The sequence below is a fragment of the Panthera onca genome, chromosome C1 (assembly GCF_046562875.1).
Source record: "Panthera onca isolate mPanOnc1 chromosome C1, mPanOnc1 haplotype 2, whole genome shotgun sequence".
NCBI classification, from domain to species: domain Eukaryota; kingdom Metazoa; phylum Chordata; class Mammalia; order Carnivora; family Felidae; genus Panthera; species Panthera onca.
In genome coordinates, this window is record NC_138346.1 from 205,721,967 (window position 1) to 205,740,758 (window position 18,792).

General features: G+C 53.7%; 1 protein-coding gene across 4 annotated transcripts in view; it reads right to left on the reverse strand.

The window, feature by feature from the left end:
- The window catches only part of ALPL (alkaline phosphatase, biomineralization associated), a 58,088-nt gene that overhangs the window by 3,487 nt on the left and 35,809 nt on the right, over positions 1 to 18,792 (reverse strand). For all 4 annotated transcript variants that reach the window (XM_060625558.3, XM_060625555.3, XM_060625557.3 and 1 more), the window contains exons 2-9: positions 15,902 to 16,066; positions 11,955 to 12,074; positions 11,510 to 11,625; positions 10,137 to 10,311; positions 9,187 to 9,362; positions 5,375 to 5,518; positions 3,366 to 3,435; positions 910 to 1,044 (exon numbers count right to left, since the gene is read on the reverse strand). In XM_060625558.3, the coding sequence (XP_060481541.1) occupies positions 910 to 1,044; positions 3,366 to 3,435; positions 5,375 to 5,518; positions 9,187 to 9,362; positions 10,137 to 10,311; positions 11,510 to 11,625; positions 11,955 to 12,074; positions 15,902 to 15,962 (997 nt within the window). In that variant the 5' untranslated portion in view covers positions 15,963 to 16,066. The remainder of the gene's footprint in view (positions 1 to 909; positions 1,045 to 3,365; positions 3,436 to 5,374; positions 5,519 to 9,186; positions 9,363 to 10,136; positions 10,312 to 11,509; positions 11,626 to 11,954; positions 12,075 to 15,901; positions 16,067 to 18,792) is intronic.

Sequence of the window (18,792 nt, forward strand, 5' to 3'; positions counted from 1 at the left end):
TGTGTGTGTGTGTGTGTGTGTGTGTACCTCTAGAGTTCAGTGAGGCAACATCAGGAACCACAGAAGACAATGGCTATTAGAACTTTGGAAGATTCCGGAAACTTTATCACTTCCTCACACTTCCTATTGTTATTGACTTAGCTATTGTGTAATCATAATAATGGTAATAATAGAAACACGGAAGATTTATTCTCTGCTGGGCCCTGTTCCAAGTACTTTATGTCTCTGAACGCAATGGATGCTAATAACCCTTCGAAAACTATTTTTGGCCTCATTTTACAGAAATGTACAGGTAGAGGCCGCAGCAGCGAAGAACACAAGCCCGACTCCAGTGCTTCCCATCAGCGCTGGGAAACCCTGTGAACGTTGGCACGCAGCACTGCCAATCCCCAAAGTTCTGGCTGTCCCAATCTGGGGGACCCGGGACATCCCAGGGCCTGCCCTGGGTCTCCTTTCAGGCACAGGACTCACGAATCTGACGCTGGCCCCACACGTGCCTAGGAACGGCAGATACGCACCATCCAGCTGAGGGCTCCCGCAGACTGATGGGCGTGTGTGGACAAGGACCCCGGGCCTGTTCCTTGAGCCCAGCCAGGCAGCCACTCAGATGCAGGGGGGTCCATCAGGGCCTACTAATTTGTCTTTTGGAAGGAGTGAAGTTCAGGGGCCTCGGGGAGGGACCCCCAGAAGGAAGGCTCCTGGGAAGTCTTCTTGGACTAGTCAGCCTGACGGGCCATCCTCAGGCCCAAAGGAGAACGGCTTGCTGGGCTGGGGGCTTCAACACCCTGCGTACCCCATCTTCCCCAAAAGGAATCTCCTTCTCCCCAAAAGTAGACAGCTGTCTACCCCATCCCCCGACCCCAGGAAGCTCCCAGGGAAGTGGCCCTGAGGCCAAGCCTGGGGCCCTACCTTCCACCAGCAAGAAGAAGCCTTTGGGGTTCTTGCTCAGGATCTTGATGGCAATCTCCACCATCTCGGAGAGTGACGGGTCAGTCGTGCTGTTCCTGTTCAGCTCGTACTGCATGTCCCCCGGCTCAAAGAGACCTGAGGACACAGGACAATATGGATGGTGAGTTCTCATGACTCTGCAAGGAGGGCCCCGAAGGAGCCCGGGCTATCTCAGGGAACACAGGTTGGGCGCATACAGCTTGGGGTGAGAGCAAGTAGGGGGGCAGGGGGAAGCTCCTGTGGGCCCAGATGTGCCCAGTGCTTTGAGAACACGCCTCCTTTTACCTTTGCAGCCACACTATGGGGAAGGGCTCACCGAAGTCCATTTTACAGAGAAGGAGACTGAGGCACCGGTGCTCAGTAGCTTGGTATCTTCGGCTGCTAAGTGGGAGATCTGGGACTTAAGCCCATCAGCCCAGCCCCAAGCCTGAAGGCCTCCAGGCATGGCACCGCAGCCCCCAGGCTGAGGGCACGGATTCAATGGGGCAGATTGCGTGTGCACCTACGCGTCATTTACAGGTCAGGTGTGAAGGGTATAGTGTCCTGTGTGGTAAGATGGTAGAAGGTTTGGCTCACTGTCTGGTTTCCTCAGTTGTGAAATAAGACTGATCCATTCTTTGACCATGTCACAAGATTCCACATGTACCGGGGTGGTATTTCTAGTCCGGGATGTTCTTTTAGAACACCTTACCCTTTCTGTGAGTGGGGGCACAGTCAAGCAAGAGCTCTAATGAACAGAATGCTGTGTGCCACAGGCCGTCCTAAGTGCTTTGGAAGCACATAGGTGCCAGCCTCCAAGATGGCACCCCATAGTCCCTGTCTTCTGGAATTCACACCCTTGTGTGTCCCCTCCCACACCAAGACTATCCTGTGTGTCCAACAGAATACTGCAGAAATGATGGTATGTGACCTCCAGGCCAGGGCATAAAATATTACAGCCTTAGCCGTGCATACTCTTCTGAGGGAAGCCAGCTGCCATGTTATAAGGACACTTCAGCAGCTCTATGGAGATCTCCATGTGGCGAGGAACTGAAGCTTCCTGACAACAGCCTGCGCCAACTTGCGAACCTTAGGAGTGAGCCATTATGGAAGCCCCAGCCCCAGTCAAGCCTTCGGATGACTGCAACCTCATGGGAGACCCAGTGGAGCTGCTCCCAAATTCCTGACCCCAAGAAACTGTGTGAAGTAATAATATTAACTCGTATTTTAAACTGTTGAGTTTGGAGATCGTTTGCTACACGGTAACAAGTAATTTATTTATTTATTTTTTAAATGTTTATTTTTGAGAGAGAGAGAGAGACAGACAGACAGACAGAGCATGAGTGGAGGAGGGGCAGAGAGAGAGGGAGACACAGAATGCAAAACAGGCTCCAGGCTCTGAGCTGTCAGCACAGAGCCCGAGGCGGGGCTCGAACTCCAGAATGGCGAGATCATGATCTGAGCCAATGTCGGTCGGTCGCTCAACCAACCGAGCCACCCAGTCGCCCCAACAAGTAATTTACACAGTGCATTGGCTCACGTGTACTCATGGCAGCCCTGAGGTAGGCCCCATCATTAGCCTCATTTTACATTATTCCTACTTTACAGAAGAGAAAACTGAGGCACTGAAAGGAGAAACCACCCGCTCAAGGTTGCAGAGCTCATATGTGGTAGAGTGGGATTTGAACCCAGCACTCTGGCTCTGAGATCCACGAGTGGGCCTGTTGTGCTGCATGGGAACATGTATAACTCTACACACCTGTGTGTGCTATATAGGGTGTGTGCTGTGTGACCCAGGCAAGCAGAGGGCTGTGTGTGTGTGGTCTGTCTAGGGGATCCTCCCAGGTGCCCAGCTTTGAGCCCATAACCTCCAATGATACACCCAGGACCTAGAGGTGTGCTCTTTGGAAAAGGTTTGTAGGAAATTTTGCCACCACTCACTGGGCATGGCAGCCAGGTGGGAAAGGGGACCCAGGTGTCGGCGTGGTGGTGCGCAGGGCCTCATTCCACCTCACCAGGGCCCTGGCTCCCCACTCCCCGGGGGACATCCCCCAGTCAAGACCAGCAGAGACAACCCGGCTGGCTTCTGCCCTGGCCACACAGCAGGGCTGGCTCCAGGCTTCCTGCCCCAGCCGGGGTTTGGATTTACCTGGGCCCTGATGTTAATGAGCTGAGTGGGATGCCACAGGTCCCTTCCCCAACCTGAGCGTTCCTTTCCCTTTGTGCTCAACGGAATCATTCACTTTGCACAGCCAGCAGATTTCAGGCCCAGTTCTATGAACCAGACCCCCTTCCTCACCTCTCCCAGGTCCTCGACCTGAGAGCAAAGGTCCCTAAGTAGAGGGAGGGCTGGGACCTTGGCCCCTCAGGTGCTGGACTCACAGCCCCAGCCCCAGGGCACCCAGCTGGGTGTCCCCTACTCCACACCCTCCACTTACCCAAGAGGTAGTCCACGCTGTAGGGGTCAAGGGTCAGGAGTTCGGTGCGGTTCCAGACATAGTGGGAGTGCTAGGAGGAAAGGCCAGTGTCAGCCACGTGGGAGCTGGGGGGTTGGGAGGACAGAGCCCAGTGGGTCTCAGGGACCGGGGCACATATTTGTTTCCTTCAGTCATTTACTAACCCCTCCCTGAGGACCTCCCATCTCTGCCTTCAAGAAGTGACATATAGGCAATTCTAATGCAAGGGAAGAGAATTCCGAGAGACCAGGGGGCACTGTGGGCCCAGAGGCAGGATCAGGGAGGGCCTCCTGGTGGAGGTGATGTCCTAATGGGGCCCTGGAGGACAAGAAGCCATCGATCAGCCTGGGGTCAGGGAGGAGAGTTTCAAATAGCAGGGAGGGATCATGGAGCCAAGAAGAGGAAGGTGCAGGTCACCAGGGGCCTTGAGCACCCACTGAGGGGTGTGGGCTGTGTGTGTTCTAGAAGCTGTGGAGAGCTAAGGAGGAAGTGAAACCCTAGGTCTCCCCCAGCAACCTCATCTAAGAGGCTGATAAAGGAAATGCGGACAGAGGCCGCAGGAAGAGGCTGGCTGACTTAACTGGAGATGTCACCACTCAGCACCAGAGCCAGGGGCTACAGTACCGCCAGGAATCAGCTGTGCATCCTCAGGACAGCCCCTTGCCTTCTCTGGGCAATAGCATTGGGATCTGTGGTTTTGGAGCCTCAGTGACTGTTAGGGAAGGAGGGCGGGAAGGCTGAGGAAGTGGGGTTCCCCACCCCCGCTTTGCTGAGCTGGTTCTCCTGTGTTACCTCATTCAGGTCTCACATCAACCCTACAAGGGAGATACTGTTATTCCCATTTTGCAGACAAGGATACTGAGTCACAGATGACAGAGCCACTGGGAGTCTGACTTCAGCATCCACTGTTCAGGCATGATTTTCGAGGTATGTATGGCCTACCTGGGAACCCACAGGGACACCCTGTCCGTTGACTGGTGTGGGTCCTGTCTCTCCCTCTTGGAGTGTAGATTGAGCTCCAGGGTTAAGCACCTGCCCAGGCCAGAAGGACTAAATCCTAGCCCCATGTCCCACATAAAGAAACTGAGGCTGGGAGGGGCAGTGTCTCTCTGGCTTGGGCCAGGAAGGGGCTCCGGCCCGGCCAGAGCTGACTCAGAGGAACGGAAAAGGTTCAAAGCGACTCAGTCCCACCCTCATCTACCCTGTGGGGGCCATCCCCAGGCCCCTGCCTCCACCTCACTCTTGGCCCAGCCCCATCCCACAAGGCGTCCCTGGGGGCCAGTCCTGGAACCCTCAGAAACCCAACCCCAGAGTGACATCAAAGTGGCTCCCAGGCTGCTCCCCACTGTCTTCAGCCCTGACCACAGTCATTTCCAGACCCCAGCTGCCCCAGGCCCAGCGGCTGCCAGAACCACTCCAGGGAGCCAGCACTCAGGCCCTTCCAACGCTCCAGCCTCCCGTCCCCAGCACGTGCCCTCACCAGGGCCAAAGCCAACTCAAGATGGACGGCTTCCACCTCCCACCGTGGCTCGCACCCTCCCCTTCCTGCCACCTCCTCCTCTACTCCTCCTCCTCCTCAAGGCTTCTCAGCCCCTCCCTGTGGTCTGTCCCCTCTGGGTTCCCGTAGGTCCCGGGCTTCCAGCCATCCAAGCACACAGAGATCCACATTCCTTTGACCATCTGATTCATCCCTTGGAATTCATGCCCGGCGAGGGGTCCCACACACAGTAGGGGCTCAAGTGGCCTCAATGTCCATGCAGGTGACTCTCTGGCCCCCTCTCTTCACTGCCTAGTTCTCCTGGGTGCCCTCCTCTGAAGGGAGGGATTAATTGAGCATGTATTATGTGCCATTCATGTATCTGTTAGATCATTGGAACCCCTCAAGGTAAGAATTATGACCCCCCACTTACAGAGGAAGAAACAAACTGAGATCCAGAGAGAGGTTCCCCAGAGCCCCATTCCTGCAGCCACCTGGCCCCTGAATGGGTTACCTTGTGTCTCGGTTTGAAGCTTTTCCAGATGTCAACGAGGTTCAGGCCGTCCAGCCTCGTGCCCCTGGCCTTCTCGTCCATCTCATATTCCACATCGGTTCTATTCTTGGGGAACATGTACTTCCGGCCACCCCCCATGATCACCTAAAGGGGACAGGAAGCATCAGTACCCCAGGGTTCCAAGCCTCAAGAGCTGGGCTCCTAAAGGCACCGGGAATAGTGTGAATGCTTCTCCAGCTTAGAGAGTCTTTTTTTATTTTTTATTTTTTTTACATTTATTTATTTTTGATAGAGACAGAGCACAATTGGGGGAGGGGCAGAGAGAAAAAGGAGGCACAGAATCCGAAGCAAGCTCCAGGCTCCAAGCTGTCAGCACAGAGCCCGATGAGGGGCTCGAACCCACAAACCATGAGATCATGACCCGAGCCGAAGTCGGACGCTTAACCGACTGAGTCACCCAGGTGCCCCTCCAGCTTGGAGAGTCTTGGTTCCGGTCCACACTGCCTGCCCTGAGCCTCTGCTTTTCCAAGCGGGGAGATGGAATCATGAGTCTATTGAGACCACGGTTTGGGGCTTCTGGGTGAAATACTAGAGGTACTGGTAACTTCTCCTACTTGGTTTTCCAGAAGCCTGACTCAGCTCCCACTTGCATAAGATAACACGTCTACAGAACACTAACCGCATGTCAGGTACTAAACACTCCAGGTACATTTTTTTTTTTTAACTTTTTAAAATGTTTATTTTTGAGAGAGAGAGAGAGAGAGAGAGAGACACAGAGTGAGCGGGGGAGGGGCAGAGAAAGAGGGAGACACAGAATCGGAAGCAGGGTCCAGGCTCTGAGCTGTCAGCACAGAGCCCGACGCGGGCTCAAACCCATGAACCGTGAGATCATGACCTGAGCCAAAGTCGGACGCTTAACCAACTGAGCCACTCAGGTGTCCCTTCAGATACATAATCTTAATCCACTTCATACCAAGGCTGCAGGGGAACCTGTGTCCCCATTTTCCAACTAAAGAAAGGGGAACAGAAATGTGATCTTTCTCCCCTAAGGCCACACAGTAAGGGACACGGCCAGGATTTGATCGTGAGGCTTCCCTGACCCCAGCACTGGGACCCTGGTGCATCTGCAGGGCCGAGGCCAGGGCCTCCAAGAGCCTCCTCTCCCCTGTGGGAGACAGAATGCCACAGGCGAGAGGCCTCTGCCAGGGAGGTCTCGGGACAGCCCAGCTGGAAGCCTGGGCAAACAGTGGCCAGTGCTCACGTCTGTGTAGTCCCCGCCAGGCTAATTTTACTCACCACGGCTGGCGTGCGCGGGCGGACGGACGCGGGACTGTTTGTTTTCCTTGGGAGTCCATGTTTGAAGTCCTGACTATTTTTAAAATGGGGCCAAGAACACAACAGCCGCCGCCTGCGGTGACCGCCACACCGGTGTCCTCCTGTCACCGCGGGCGCCAGGCCAGGCCGCCGCCCCTCGACACCTTGGGAGAGCAGAACCCGGCCATGGCTGGCCTCAGCTCCACTGTCCCAGGCCTGGCATTTCCTAGTACTGTTCTCGCCCTTCCGCTTCATTCCCTCCTCAGAACCCAGGGGTCCGGGCCGACGGTGGAGGTGGGGATGGCACCCACGGCCACCCTGGGTCACGGGGAGCTGGAAAGGGCTCGGGCTTGGAAGTCCAACTTGGGTTTGATTCTGACTCTATTGCTTACTGACCAAGGGCCGGTCACTTCCCCTCTCTGAGCCTCGGTTTCCTTATCTGTAAAATGGAAGTAACAACCACCCACGGGATTGCCACGGAAGGAAATGCAGTGATGCGATATAGTCCCAGCACCCGGGTGCAGCCCCAGTGGGCAGTGTTCTCGCTAGCAGAAGTGGTGGATATCGGAGTATTTCCAGAGAGGCGAGTTCCTCACTGCCAGCCCCAGCCAGGAGCTCTGGGGGCAGGGCAGGCTGCGAGGGGAAGGAGAGGGGACCCCGGGTCACCGGCCCCGGCTCCCCACCCCTGTTCCCACAGAACCTGACCCCTTGGCATTTTCAGAGTGGAAAATGAAGCCCCCAATCTTCTTGCCTGGAGCCTCATCATTTCCAGCCCCAGCAGGGACTTCACACGCTCATTAAACTCCCAAATAACAGACTTGCTGTTTGGCTTTGGGGTTTGGGTTTGTGTCTTTCTTTCTTTCTTTCCTTTTTTTTTTTTAGCAAAAGATATTTATTTTCAGGGCGGACACCAGGAGTTGTATTTCATGTGCAGCCGGGGGGCTGGGGGGCTTTGGGAAGGTTGAGATGCGGGAGCAGACGGGAGGGAAAGGGCGGGAGGAGAGAGGAAGGAGGGCAGTCTTCACCCTGGCCCACCTCTTCACTCATGCCCCAGCTGACGCCCCAGCGGCCTGAGGACCCCCGTCCACCCTCACCCCACGGAGAACTCTTCCCTAAGCTCCTGTCCCCCTCTCCGGCTGTTCCTGGCACATCTCCCCAAGGAGCAGCCCCGTAATTACACCCTGCACTTGTAAAACAAATGTTCTCACATCCATGACCTCATCTCGGCCTCCAGCGGCCCCGGGAGGGGGCAGGTGGGGCTCTCTATTCTTGTTGCACAGGTGGGGAAACTGAGGCTCAGGAAGGAGAAGCAGCTTGCCCCAGGATGCGCGTCAGGTGGAGGCAAAACCAGGACAGAGGCTCAGATACAGATACAGGCTCACGAGGAGGGATCAACGGGACTGTTCGTCCTGAAACGGGGTGCTCAACCCACCGCCTGGGAAAAGGAAGTCATGGGTGGGTAGAAGGGCCTTGGAGGCTGGGGGGAAGCATTGCATGGGGGACAGAGGCAGGTCTGGGAGCCAGTGCAAACTGGCTGGTGTCTGGTGGTGGTAGAAGCAGGTGAGGGGTAGGTGGGACCCGGGGGCTTTCTTTGAGCCTCGCCGAAACCCCATTTTAGGTTCAGGGAGCTAAAGTCCCCTCGCCCCCTCACCAGACCCCAGCAGTGGGTAACAAGAGCCTAAAAAAAGAACAGCTGGATGTCCTCATGTAAGAACAGCTTAGGGACCCCTCTGAGCACCACGTGGACAGTATCTGGGCTGTAGGTATGCACCTGCACACGTAAGCCTGCTCAGTCTGCCGAAGCTATGTTGCAGGGCAGGGGTATGTGGCTCGTGCATAAGGCTAGCACTTTCTGAGTCCTCACTAGGTGTCAGGGACTTACTCAACTCTGAGGGATTATTTTATTTGGATCTCTCAATGGGCTTACAAGTTAGGTACGTTTTACAAACGGCCTATAAAAGGAATGGGTATAGAGGTTAAGCAACTGACCCAGGGTCACACAGCTAGCAAGGATTTGAAGCCAGGAAGTTTAAAAACGAGAGCTTGTGCTAACCACGGCCCACACCACCCTTTCTCTGGGTTCGCTAGTTGAGTGTGTGGGGCACGTGCCTGTCAGTGCACGTGTGAGTGTGCAGGGCAGGTACTCCCCTCAGATGGCCACTGTGTCACCCCTACCTCCCCGTGTGGGGGTGGGGGGCTGGTGGTGCAGCGCCAGATTCCAATTTACAGAATAATCCCTGGGCGCCTGATTCTTGGGGTGTGGTGGTATAGCCACATCAGGGTTTATCCCTCGGCCCCACCGCGGAGAAAGCTTCCAGCGCTTTCCTGCCCCAACCGCAAATCCCCTAATGGGCTGGGAGCCTCCCAGGTGTGTGGGGAGCCAGGCCGAGCTGCTTTTCCTGAGCCAGCAGAGGCCTGAGGCCCAAGGCCCGAGGCCCACCGGAGGCCCGGCCTCACAAGCCCGCCCGTGCCCGATCGAGCTGCACCCCCACACTCGCCTCGATGTCCCTGACGTTGTGCATGAGCTGGTAGGCGATGTCCTTGCAGCCCTGACTCAGGGCCTCCGGGGGCATCTCGTTGTCTGAGTACCAGTCGCGGTCAGCAGAGTGGGCGTAGGCGGCACTGGGGGTGGCGTGGTTCACTCTCGTGGTGGTCACAATGCCCACAGATTTGCCTGGGGTGCGGGAGAGGACAGTTGGCTTTGTCTGGGAATGGGGATGTCCCAGCTGCCTTCTCCCTCCCTCTCCTGACTAAAGACTGGCTTCCCGTCAGTTCAACAGACTGCCTGGGCCTCAGTCTCCCCACCAGTACTGAAGGAAGGGGTTGGTAGGCGGAGTGGTGGCTTCTGAATATCTGGGCAGCACAGCTCAGACACTCTGCCTCTGTGGCCCTCCCCTTCTTGAGAGCCCTCAAGCTGTGAGCGCCTGGGCCAGAATCCTCCCCTCCATCACTCACCCCACGGACCCTGCCTGGGTCCCCTGGAAGAACACGGGGGCTCTCCTAGGGGCCCTCAGGTGGTGTGGCTCTGTCACTTTCCCAGTCAGCCTCATACTCTGACCCCAGAGGTCCTGGGACACGGGCCAGGGCCTCCCCTGCTTCCAGGGAGAAGAAGAAGGGAGAAGTAGACACTGAACTCCCACCGGGCTACGTCCCTTACCTTTTCCTCACACCAGATGTATGAGGGGGCAAGGTTTTCATGCTCGTTTTAGAGTCAAATAAATAGACTCAGGCAAATGAGCCGGGACCAGAACCCACAGCTGAGTAACCCCCTAAGCCACTAGCCCACCCTGTCATGGAAGGGATCCCATGAATATCTCACAGATGCCCAGACATCAAAGCTGGAAGATCCCTGGAGAGCATCTTTCTCTGCCCTCTCCCCATTATACAGTGGGGCAGACTGAGGCCCAGATACAGCTGGGCCCCATTCCCTGCCACTACCCCCACTCACCAGAGTCCTTGGCCCAGCGCAGGATGGAGGTGACTTCGTTCCCCTGAGTTGTGTTGCACTGGGTTCTCTGGGTGGCTGCGCTCACCCCCACGGTGCCCTCGTTGGCCTTGACCCCACATAAGTAGGCGGTGGCGGTGCCTGCACTGTCCGGGACCTGAGCGTTGGTGTTGTATGTCTGCAGGTGGGAAAGGAGGGGCAGGAGTCGGCCGGGCCTTGCTGGTGGCCTTCACATCACCCCCACTCACACCGTGGGGGCTGGGGCATGATGGAGACAGAGGCCTCCTATGGCCTTGGCTGAGCCCTGCTACCTGCAGAGGTCCCCCCAGAGCCACAGCATCACCTGGCTGCCAGCTTCCTGCCCCCACTCCCTGTGCCCTGGCAGCCAGGGCAGCAGGAAGGGGCGAATACAACCCTCCAACATGCAGAGGAGTGGGGGCTGGTCACTCAGGCCTCCCTCCGGGTCTGGGGCCATGGAAGCCAGCAACGGGGAGGCGGAAGCAAGTAAGTCCGGAGCAGGGCGGGGGGGGGGGGGGGGGGGGGGGGGGGGGGGGTAAGGGGGGCGGGGGGGGGTAAGGAGGGGGCGACAGGGCTGCTGAGTTCTTGAAAAAGTGAGGTGAGGGAGGCTGGGGAAAAGGAAGGAAAAGGGAAGAGAAGCGAGATCTAGAACGGAGGAAATGAGGAAGAGCCCCCCTCCCCCATTCAGACTTCTAGCTGAGACCCTGAAACTATTTGCCCGTCTTCCTTCCCACCAGCCTGAGAGCCACGGAAAACATTCCAGGCCCTGCCATTCCCCCAGCAGTGAGCCCTGGGCCTGATCTAGAGGGTCCAGAGGATCAGTATCACAGAGCACCACCAGCACCAGCCCCTACGACCCCAGCAGCAAGAGCCGTAGGGAGAAATCTAATTCACTTCCGGAGGCGCCTGGGGAGAGAACGAACACAACGGATCCGGATCCGGCGCGCAAGCATATAAACTGCGCGATTCCGTCTACAGCAAGGACAGAAGCAGAGCCGCTCATCTGCGGTGTCGGAAGCCAGTGGGCGTCGGGTGGGGGGTGGAACGAGGGACTGGAGGAGAGCTGGGGGACTCTTGGCGGCTGTCACGTTCAGTGTCGCAGCCTGGACGCTGGTCATACGGACACGTGCGGTTTATACGCTGGCGCACGCACGCTCTCCTCTGTGCGCTTCATACTTCAATTGATTTTTAAATCAATGACTAAAACCCTCAAAATAAAGTCTCGGGAAGCAGCTGCTGCCATGCCCATTTCACAGGGGGGCCCCCCCCACGGAGACCCCAGGAGGGCTGACCGCCTAGCCCGCAGGCTGGATTCCCCTGCCCTTCCTCGGTGCTGCGGGCTTGGGGCCAGAGCTCACCTTGGAGAGGGCCACGTAAGGGAACTTGTCCATCTCCAGCCTGGTCTCCTCCCCGGGATTGTGGTGGAGCTGACCCTTGAGGATGCGGGCGGCCGTCACCGTGGAAACACCCATCCCTGCGGCAGGGGAAGGGGGCGCCTCAGTCTCTCGGGCTCCCCGCCTCTCCATCTCGGGCACCTATAGAACTCTAGTTTTGCCAGGCCTGGCTGGGCACTGGGCACCGGAGCACGGCTCTGTAAATGTGACCAGGAGGCCCCTTTCTCCCTTCCCTCCCCAGACCCTCAGGGACCGCCTGGCAGAGCAGACCTCTTGGGTCCACAGCCTGGACCCCCATCCCCTTTAAACATGCCTCCCAGGGCCCCAGCCTCTTCAACACAGCCTGGCTCCCCAGGCCCTTCCCTAGGTGCCCCCACCCAGCCCTCTCCTTCGGGCCCCCAGGCCTCACCATCTCCCAGGAACATGATGACATTCTTAGCCACGTTGGTGTTGAGCTTCTGAAGCCTTAGGGCATTTTTCAGGGTCTGTTGAGCTTGGTCCCTCCAGTACTTGGGGTCTTTCTCTTTCTCTATATAGACAGAGAGGCAGAGTTATCCGGCAGGGATGGGGGACAGCTTCCCATCCCCAGACATTACAGACCCCCAACTTCTCGTGCCCGAGGGCAGGACTGCCTGGACTTGGGGGAGGAAGCAGCAGCCAGTCTCAGACAGTCTCAGACGGCTACCAGGTGGCTTGTCGACAGTTGCCAGGCCAACCCTCCAAACAAGCCTGTGGACGCTGGGCCTTCTCCCCATGTCTCAGACTGAAGAAACCGAGGCCCAGAGATGCCAGCCAACTTGCCCAAGGCCACACAGCTCTGGCTCCACTCTCCAAAACCCATGCTGTTTCCTTCCACCCAGTAGAGACATTCTGCTAAGGCAGCAAATGAATTAATTGTGCAAGCACAATCGGGAGGGTAATGTTTAATCTGTCCGAGAGAACTACTTTCACCTGAAGGAGTCCCCAGATGTATCCAGCCATCAATGATCAACTCTGCTTGGCTTAATCATTAAAGTCAGCAGAAACCTGAGTTACCAACAGCATCGATAGCAGTACTGGAAAGCAGGACTTGCCTTTTGTTTAATGAATCAAATTTAAAGTAGCCACGCACAATGTTATTCCTGTTAGGATAAATTAGCAAAGAGCCTGTTCTGTGTCCCTAACCTTGAGAAACCACGGGAACCAGGAATGCTCTCCTCCCCGCCCCCATCCCCGCCCCCCATGTGTCCAGTAGTCCAGAAAGAATGCAACTGTAGTGCCTGACAGACTTCAGTGGAAACCACAACTACGCCAAGTACCCCCGTGTGGCCAGGTCACCTCCCTGAGTCTCCATTTCCTTCCCTGTCAGATGTGGTTCTTTGTCTATTCCTCCCAGGGTCACGAGGAGGGCTGGATTCGAGAAATTGACTTCCTGACCCACAGGAGATCAACATTCCCCGCCCCCACCCCCAGTAATTCCAGGCCAGAACTGGAATCCCCTCACCCTTCATTTTTCTTTTTAGGTTTATTTTGTTTATTTTGAGAGAGAGAGAGAGAGAGAGAGAGAGAGCAAGCAGAAGGAGGGGCAGAAAGAGAGGGAGGCAGAATCCCAAGTAGGCTCCGTGCTGTCAGCACAAAGCCCGACGTAGGGCTCAATCTCAGGAACCATGTGATTGTGACCTGAGCCAAAGCCAAGAGTCTGAGGCTTAACTGACTGAGCCACCCAGGCACCGCCTGGAATCCGTTTCTCTTGCAAGCAGAGGCCCAGGAGCCAAGCCCACCTCCTCACCATGGCAGCCTCCAATGCTGCCACTCTTCCGAAGGTATCTGCTGAGCTCACCAATTTCAGACCCCACAGGCGGAGTCCCCAGCTGGAGTCTTGAGAGCCTCGGCCCTTCTATCTAGCTGTATACCTTTAGGCAAATTCTCTCCATTTGAGTTTCTGCCCCCCAGGAGAACGGGAGTGCATAGACAGTTTTAGGACTGAGATGACGTCTCAACAAATGCCTGTCTCAACAAATGCCTGAGCCAGTGGTTTTGATCAGGGATCCCACTGGCTCAGCGCTGGTTCCCATCTCCTTCCTGCCTCCCTCCACGCATACCACAGTGGCAAGGCTTTGGTCAAGGAGCTTCTTCGGCCATTTGGGTGCCATCTGGGTGGTGATGAACTTCTTGCCGTCTCGATTTTCCTATAACCAGGCCCTCCCTCCCCCTTCCCCAATAGCTTGGCAGACCCCCAGGGGCTGGACTGGCATCAGCCTCCCTGCACTTATTCCTTCGTCTTGACTCAAGCTCTGATCCCAGTTTGCCAGTTTTCCCACTGTGGTTGGTCCCTGGGGACTGAGAGACTGTTCGGTCTTTTTCACCAGAGCCACCCTAGGGCCTGAACCTGAGAAGGGTTTAGTGGATGTCAAACCAACTTCATTGTCAGGGGACTGACTTAAGCAATCATGGCTTTGGACAACCAAGTATCAAAAGGCCATTGTTTTTGGAGAACATTAAATGACATGCACAAATGCTCAGAATATAATGCCACATGAAAAGTACTTGTCAATGTGTACTGTATAATTCCATTCACATGAAGTTTAAAACAGGCAGAACTCATCTATGGTGGCAGGAGTGAGCCTGTGTCATTTTGGCTTGGGGGTAGGGTTGCTTGGGGAGCACCCAGGAAGGCCCTTAAGTGTCCCAAGACTGGAAATGTTCTGTCTTAATCTGGGTGGTGGTTACAAGGACATACAATACGTAAAAACTCATCAAGCTATGCGTTTTAAATTGGTGCACTTTACTTTAAGCTATACTTAAAAAAGAGCGAGAGGACAAGCTAATGCCATCACACACCCAATGGAATGTCTAAAAAGGAACAAATACCAAAGATTGAATTGCTGAATATTTGAAGAGTTTTCATTTCGTTGCTTTTTCATCTTTTCACTTTTCATCCATCTGTTTCATGCACCTTTCACCCAGGTGGGCTATGAGTGCTGAGAAAGCAGGGACTTGGTCTTAGAGCCACTGCTGGTCCCCAAGGATACACACTGAAAGGCACCATGGGACCACAGAGGGGGGAGGAAGGCCAGTCCCTTCCCTGAACGCTAATTTCCTCACCTGTTGAAAATATTTTTGGGGTGCCCGGGTGGCTCAGTTGGTTAAGCGTCCAACTTTGGCTCAGGTCATGATCTCATGGTTCACGAGTTTGAGCCCCACGTCGGGCTCTGTACTGACAGCTCAGAGCCTGGAGCCTGCTTTGGATTCTGTGTCTCCCTCTCTCTCTGCCCCTCCCCCACTCCCTCCCTCTCTCTCTCTCTCAAAAATAAATAAACATTTTAAAAAAAGAAGAAAATATTCTTCCTAAGAGAACCCACTCCCTGCCTGACACTGACTATACTGTGTGATTTTTTTTTTTAATTTTTTTATTTTTGAGAGAGATAGAGACAGAATTCGAGTGGGTTGGGGCAGAGAGAGAGGGAGGCACAGAATCCGAAGCAGGCTCCAGGCTCTGAGCTGTCAGCACAGAGCCTGATGTGGGGCTCAAACTCACGAGCTGTGAGATCACGACCTGAGCTGAAGTCGGCCGCTCAACCGACTGAGCCACCCAGGTGACCCAATACTGTGTGATTCTTATAACAGATGTAAGGAGGAGGAATTACTGTCTCCACCCGGCAGATGGAGAAACTAAGATTCTGGGAGGGCAACCAGGGACTTCTACCCACATAGTGGACTGAGCCAAGATGGGCTCCCTTCTTCCACTTGGGGCTGCTGCTGAGTGGCCCTGGGGTGTCTGACCAGATACAGGTCTAGGTTGGTAACGTGCATATGTTACTTTGGAGCTATGGAAGGGATGGGGAAAGAAAGCCAGTCTTGAGAAACGTGGATAACACTCCAGATCTGAGCCCGGTCTAAGTGGGGGTCCAAATTTATAGTGTAAGAACTCAAAACTGAGGAATTAACTTGTCTAGAAAAAACTTGTCCAGAATCAGTTGAAGAATCAAACACAACACTGCACCATAGAAACACTTCTAGGTTAGTCTCCAATACCTAACAAAAAATGAAATTATCAAATTCATCAGCAAAAATTACCAACCACAAGGAAACGTATCACCATGAGAGAGAGTTAAATAGACAAAACCAACAGGAGACTTAGCCTCCCAAGACTTGGGATAGTTTATGCCCCAATTAAGGAAGAGGAGGATAATATAAAAAGAGTGGCCCGTCCAACATTAGGACGTGCAGTAGCAGAGCTGGGGGCTCCTGCTCTGTGAACATTTGTCTGCAGCTGTTAACTTGGACAGTTCTATGACCTTCAACATAGACACTGCCCTCATCCTATCCCACCTGCACCAGGTTTCCCCACCCTTCCGCCTGGGTCCTCCATCATACCTGGCACTAAGGAGTTGGTAAGGCAGGTGCCAATGGCCAGCACCAAGAATGGAGAAATCATGGTGCACTCCAAGACCTGCCTTCTCTCTTGGGCCCAGAGGTATGACCAACGTGGGTGGGAGGGGATGGGCTGGCAGTGGTCAGATGCTAACCGATGTTCCAATCCTAGAAATTAAAGGGGGAAAAAAAAAAGACATGTGGGCCACAGCTCCAGAATTCATTCGTCCATCCACTCATACTTTCGCTTATTCATTCATTATATGTTGAGCACTTATCACCAATCAGGCGCAGGGCTAGGCGCTAGGATGTAAACCCCAGTGGTCCCTCCCTCAGGAAGCTTAATCACATACAGTTGTGGCAGTATAATACACGAGTTCCATGAAGCAAAATGGTTCCTTCCCCATTTTCCAAGTGAACTCCCACTCTCAGTCCGTCTGGAGCCTGGAACCCACCAGAGTTCAGTCTTTCTGTATAATGCTTCCCAAAATGCAGCATGCATTTTGGGCTCTTAGAGGGTTTGCTAAAATAGACCCAGTATCCACCTGCCATCGCCCAGAATCTAGTGCGGTTCCAACAAGCTCCCAGGTAAGGATGCTCCTGCTCCTGATTCTGAACCAGTCTTTAGCCTTTGAATTACCTTTCCCAAGCACATTGGAGACACAACAGAGTCCACCCTTTGTTAGAGACAACCACACTTGCCACATTCTCTTCTAGAGCTTGTCATTTATGGTGAGAGATATAAAAGGAATAGAACTGATATACAGGAAGATTGGCTGCTGAAGGTGCCCATTTCTGGGTGGTGACATTTCAGATGACTCGGTTGCTTTTTCATTGTCTTTTCTGCATTTCCCAAATAAAGATGTTACCTTTATAATTTTAAAAAACTGTTACACACACACACACACACACACACACACACACACTCTAGAAGGAAATACATCAAAACATTAACTGTGGTTTTTTCTGGGCAGGAAGACTATGAATGATCATTTCCTCTTCTCTTTATTATTATTTTTTTGAATTTTCCAAATTGCCTAAAATAAGCATGTATGAAATGGCATAAGAAAGTTTTTAAACTGTGGTCATACTGTCAGGATCACAAAGGATAACCCCAATTGCAGCTGAGAAATGTACTAACCCTGTTGTGCACAAATGTTGCTGGAAGATGAGAAATTTTAAATGGCAAGAGTCTCACAGGATAATAGTACTGCCACCAAAACCCAGATAAAAATGATCATTCCATTTGTCGTGGGAAACGGCAACAATGCTCGACATTGTACAGTTGAGTGTCACGTTAGATAAGAAACCACTCTGCCCCTAGAAAAGGGGATCTTGATTCAATCTTTAAAACGTGCGTCCGGCATTTCAGTGCCCAGAGGTGAGGGCTCACCGGTATCGCACCCACAAAACACCCAGCAGTCACCAAATGTGCACCCCTGTGCTTTTTACCACCCCTCTTCCACATCCATCTGGCTCCCTTAAAAACCCAGCTTGATGGGGCAGGAGGGAATTGAAGGGAAATACTCTACATCTGACATCTACCAGCACTTAACTCTGAGGTGGAATTTCAGACGATTTCTGATTTCTCTTTTTTTTTTAAATTTTTTTTTTATGTTTTATTTTTGAAAGACAGAGCGTGAGCAGGGGAGGAGCAGAGAGAGAGGGAGACGTAGAATCTGAAGCAGGCTCCAGGCTCTGAGCTGTCAGCACAGAGCCAGATACAGGGCTTGAACTCACTAACTGTGAGATCATGACCTGAGCCAAAGTCAGATGCTTAAGCGACCAAGCCACCCAGGGGCCCCCTGATTTCTTTTTACTCTACTTTTGTTTTCAAGTGTTTCTAGAGTAAACCCTAACATCAGAAAAAAATGTTAGTAAATTGATATACAATATCGGGGTGCCTGGGTGGCCCAGTCGGTTAAGTGTCCGACTGTTGATTTCACCTCAGGTCATGATCTCACGGTTTGTGAAATGGAGCTGTGCGTTGGGATTTTCTCCTTCTCTCTCTCTCTCTCTCTCTCTCTCTCTCTGCCCCTCCCCCACTCACGTGTGCTCACTTTCTCTCTTAAAATAAATAAACTTAAAAAAATTATTACACAATATCAATACATTATAATATTATTCCAAATGGCTTAAAAACCAAAGTCGCCTTCTTTCAGGAAGCCTTCAGGATGGCCACTCGTTCCAGTGGCCACTTCAATCACCGTATGAAGGTATCTGTTTTGAAAGTAACTCTTTTCTGGTCCATCTCCGCCGCCACACTGGGAGTCTCTAAAGGCAGGGACTTTGCCTTGTTTGTTCATACTCCAGTGCTCGACACAGTAAATACTGACATCAGATGAAAGCTAATGCTCTAAAGAGGGAGGCAGGGGGAAGGGAAGAAGCAACCCCAAATCCTTCCTTTGCGTGTGCAGAAAATGCAAGGAGATGATATTCCTAGAGCAGCCATTCACTGCTGGAGGAGCGTAGACTCGTACAGCCACTTTGGAAAAGCAGCATCAGGGCTTCTGGGTGGCTCAGGCGGTTAAGCGTCTGACTTCAGCCTAGGTCACAATCCTGCCATTCTGGAGTATGAGCCCCATGTCAGGCTCTGCCTGTTTCAGATTCTGTGTCTCCCTCCCTCTCTCTCTCTCTCTTCTGCCCCTCCCGTACTTGCACTCTGTCTCTCTCCCTCAAAAAAAAATAAGCATTAAAAAAAAGAAAACTGGCAGCATTTACCAAAGCTGACACTGTACCTATGCCCTCTAACCCATTTATCTCCAACAGAGACACACACACACACACACACACACACACACGCACGCACACGCGTGTGTTCACCAAAAGACATCTATGAGAATATTCATATCAGCCCTGCTTGTAACGGCCTCAGAATAGTTCCATCTTCAGCA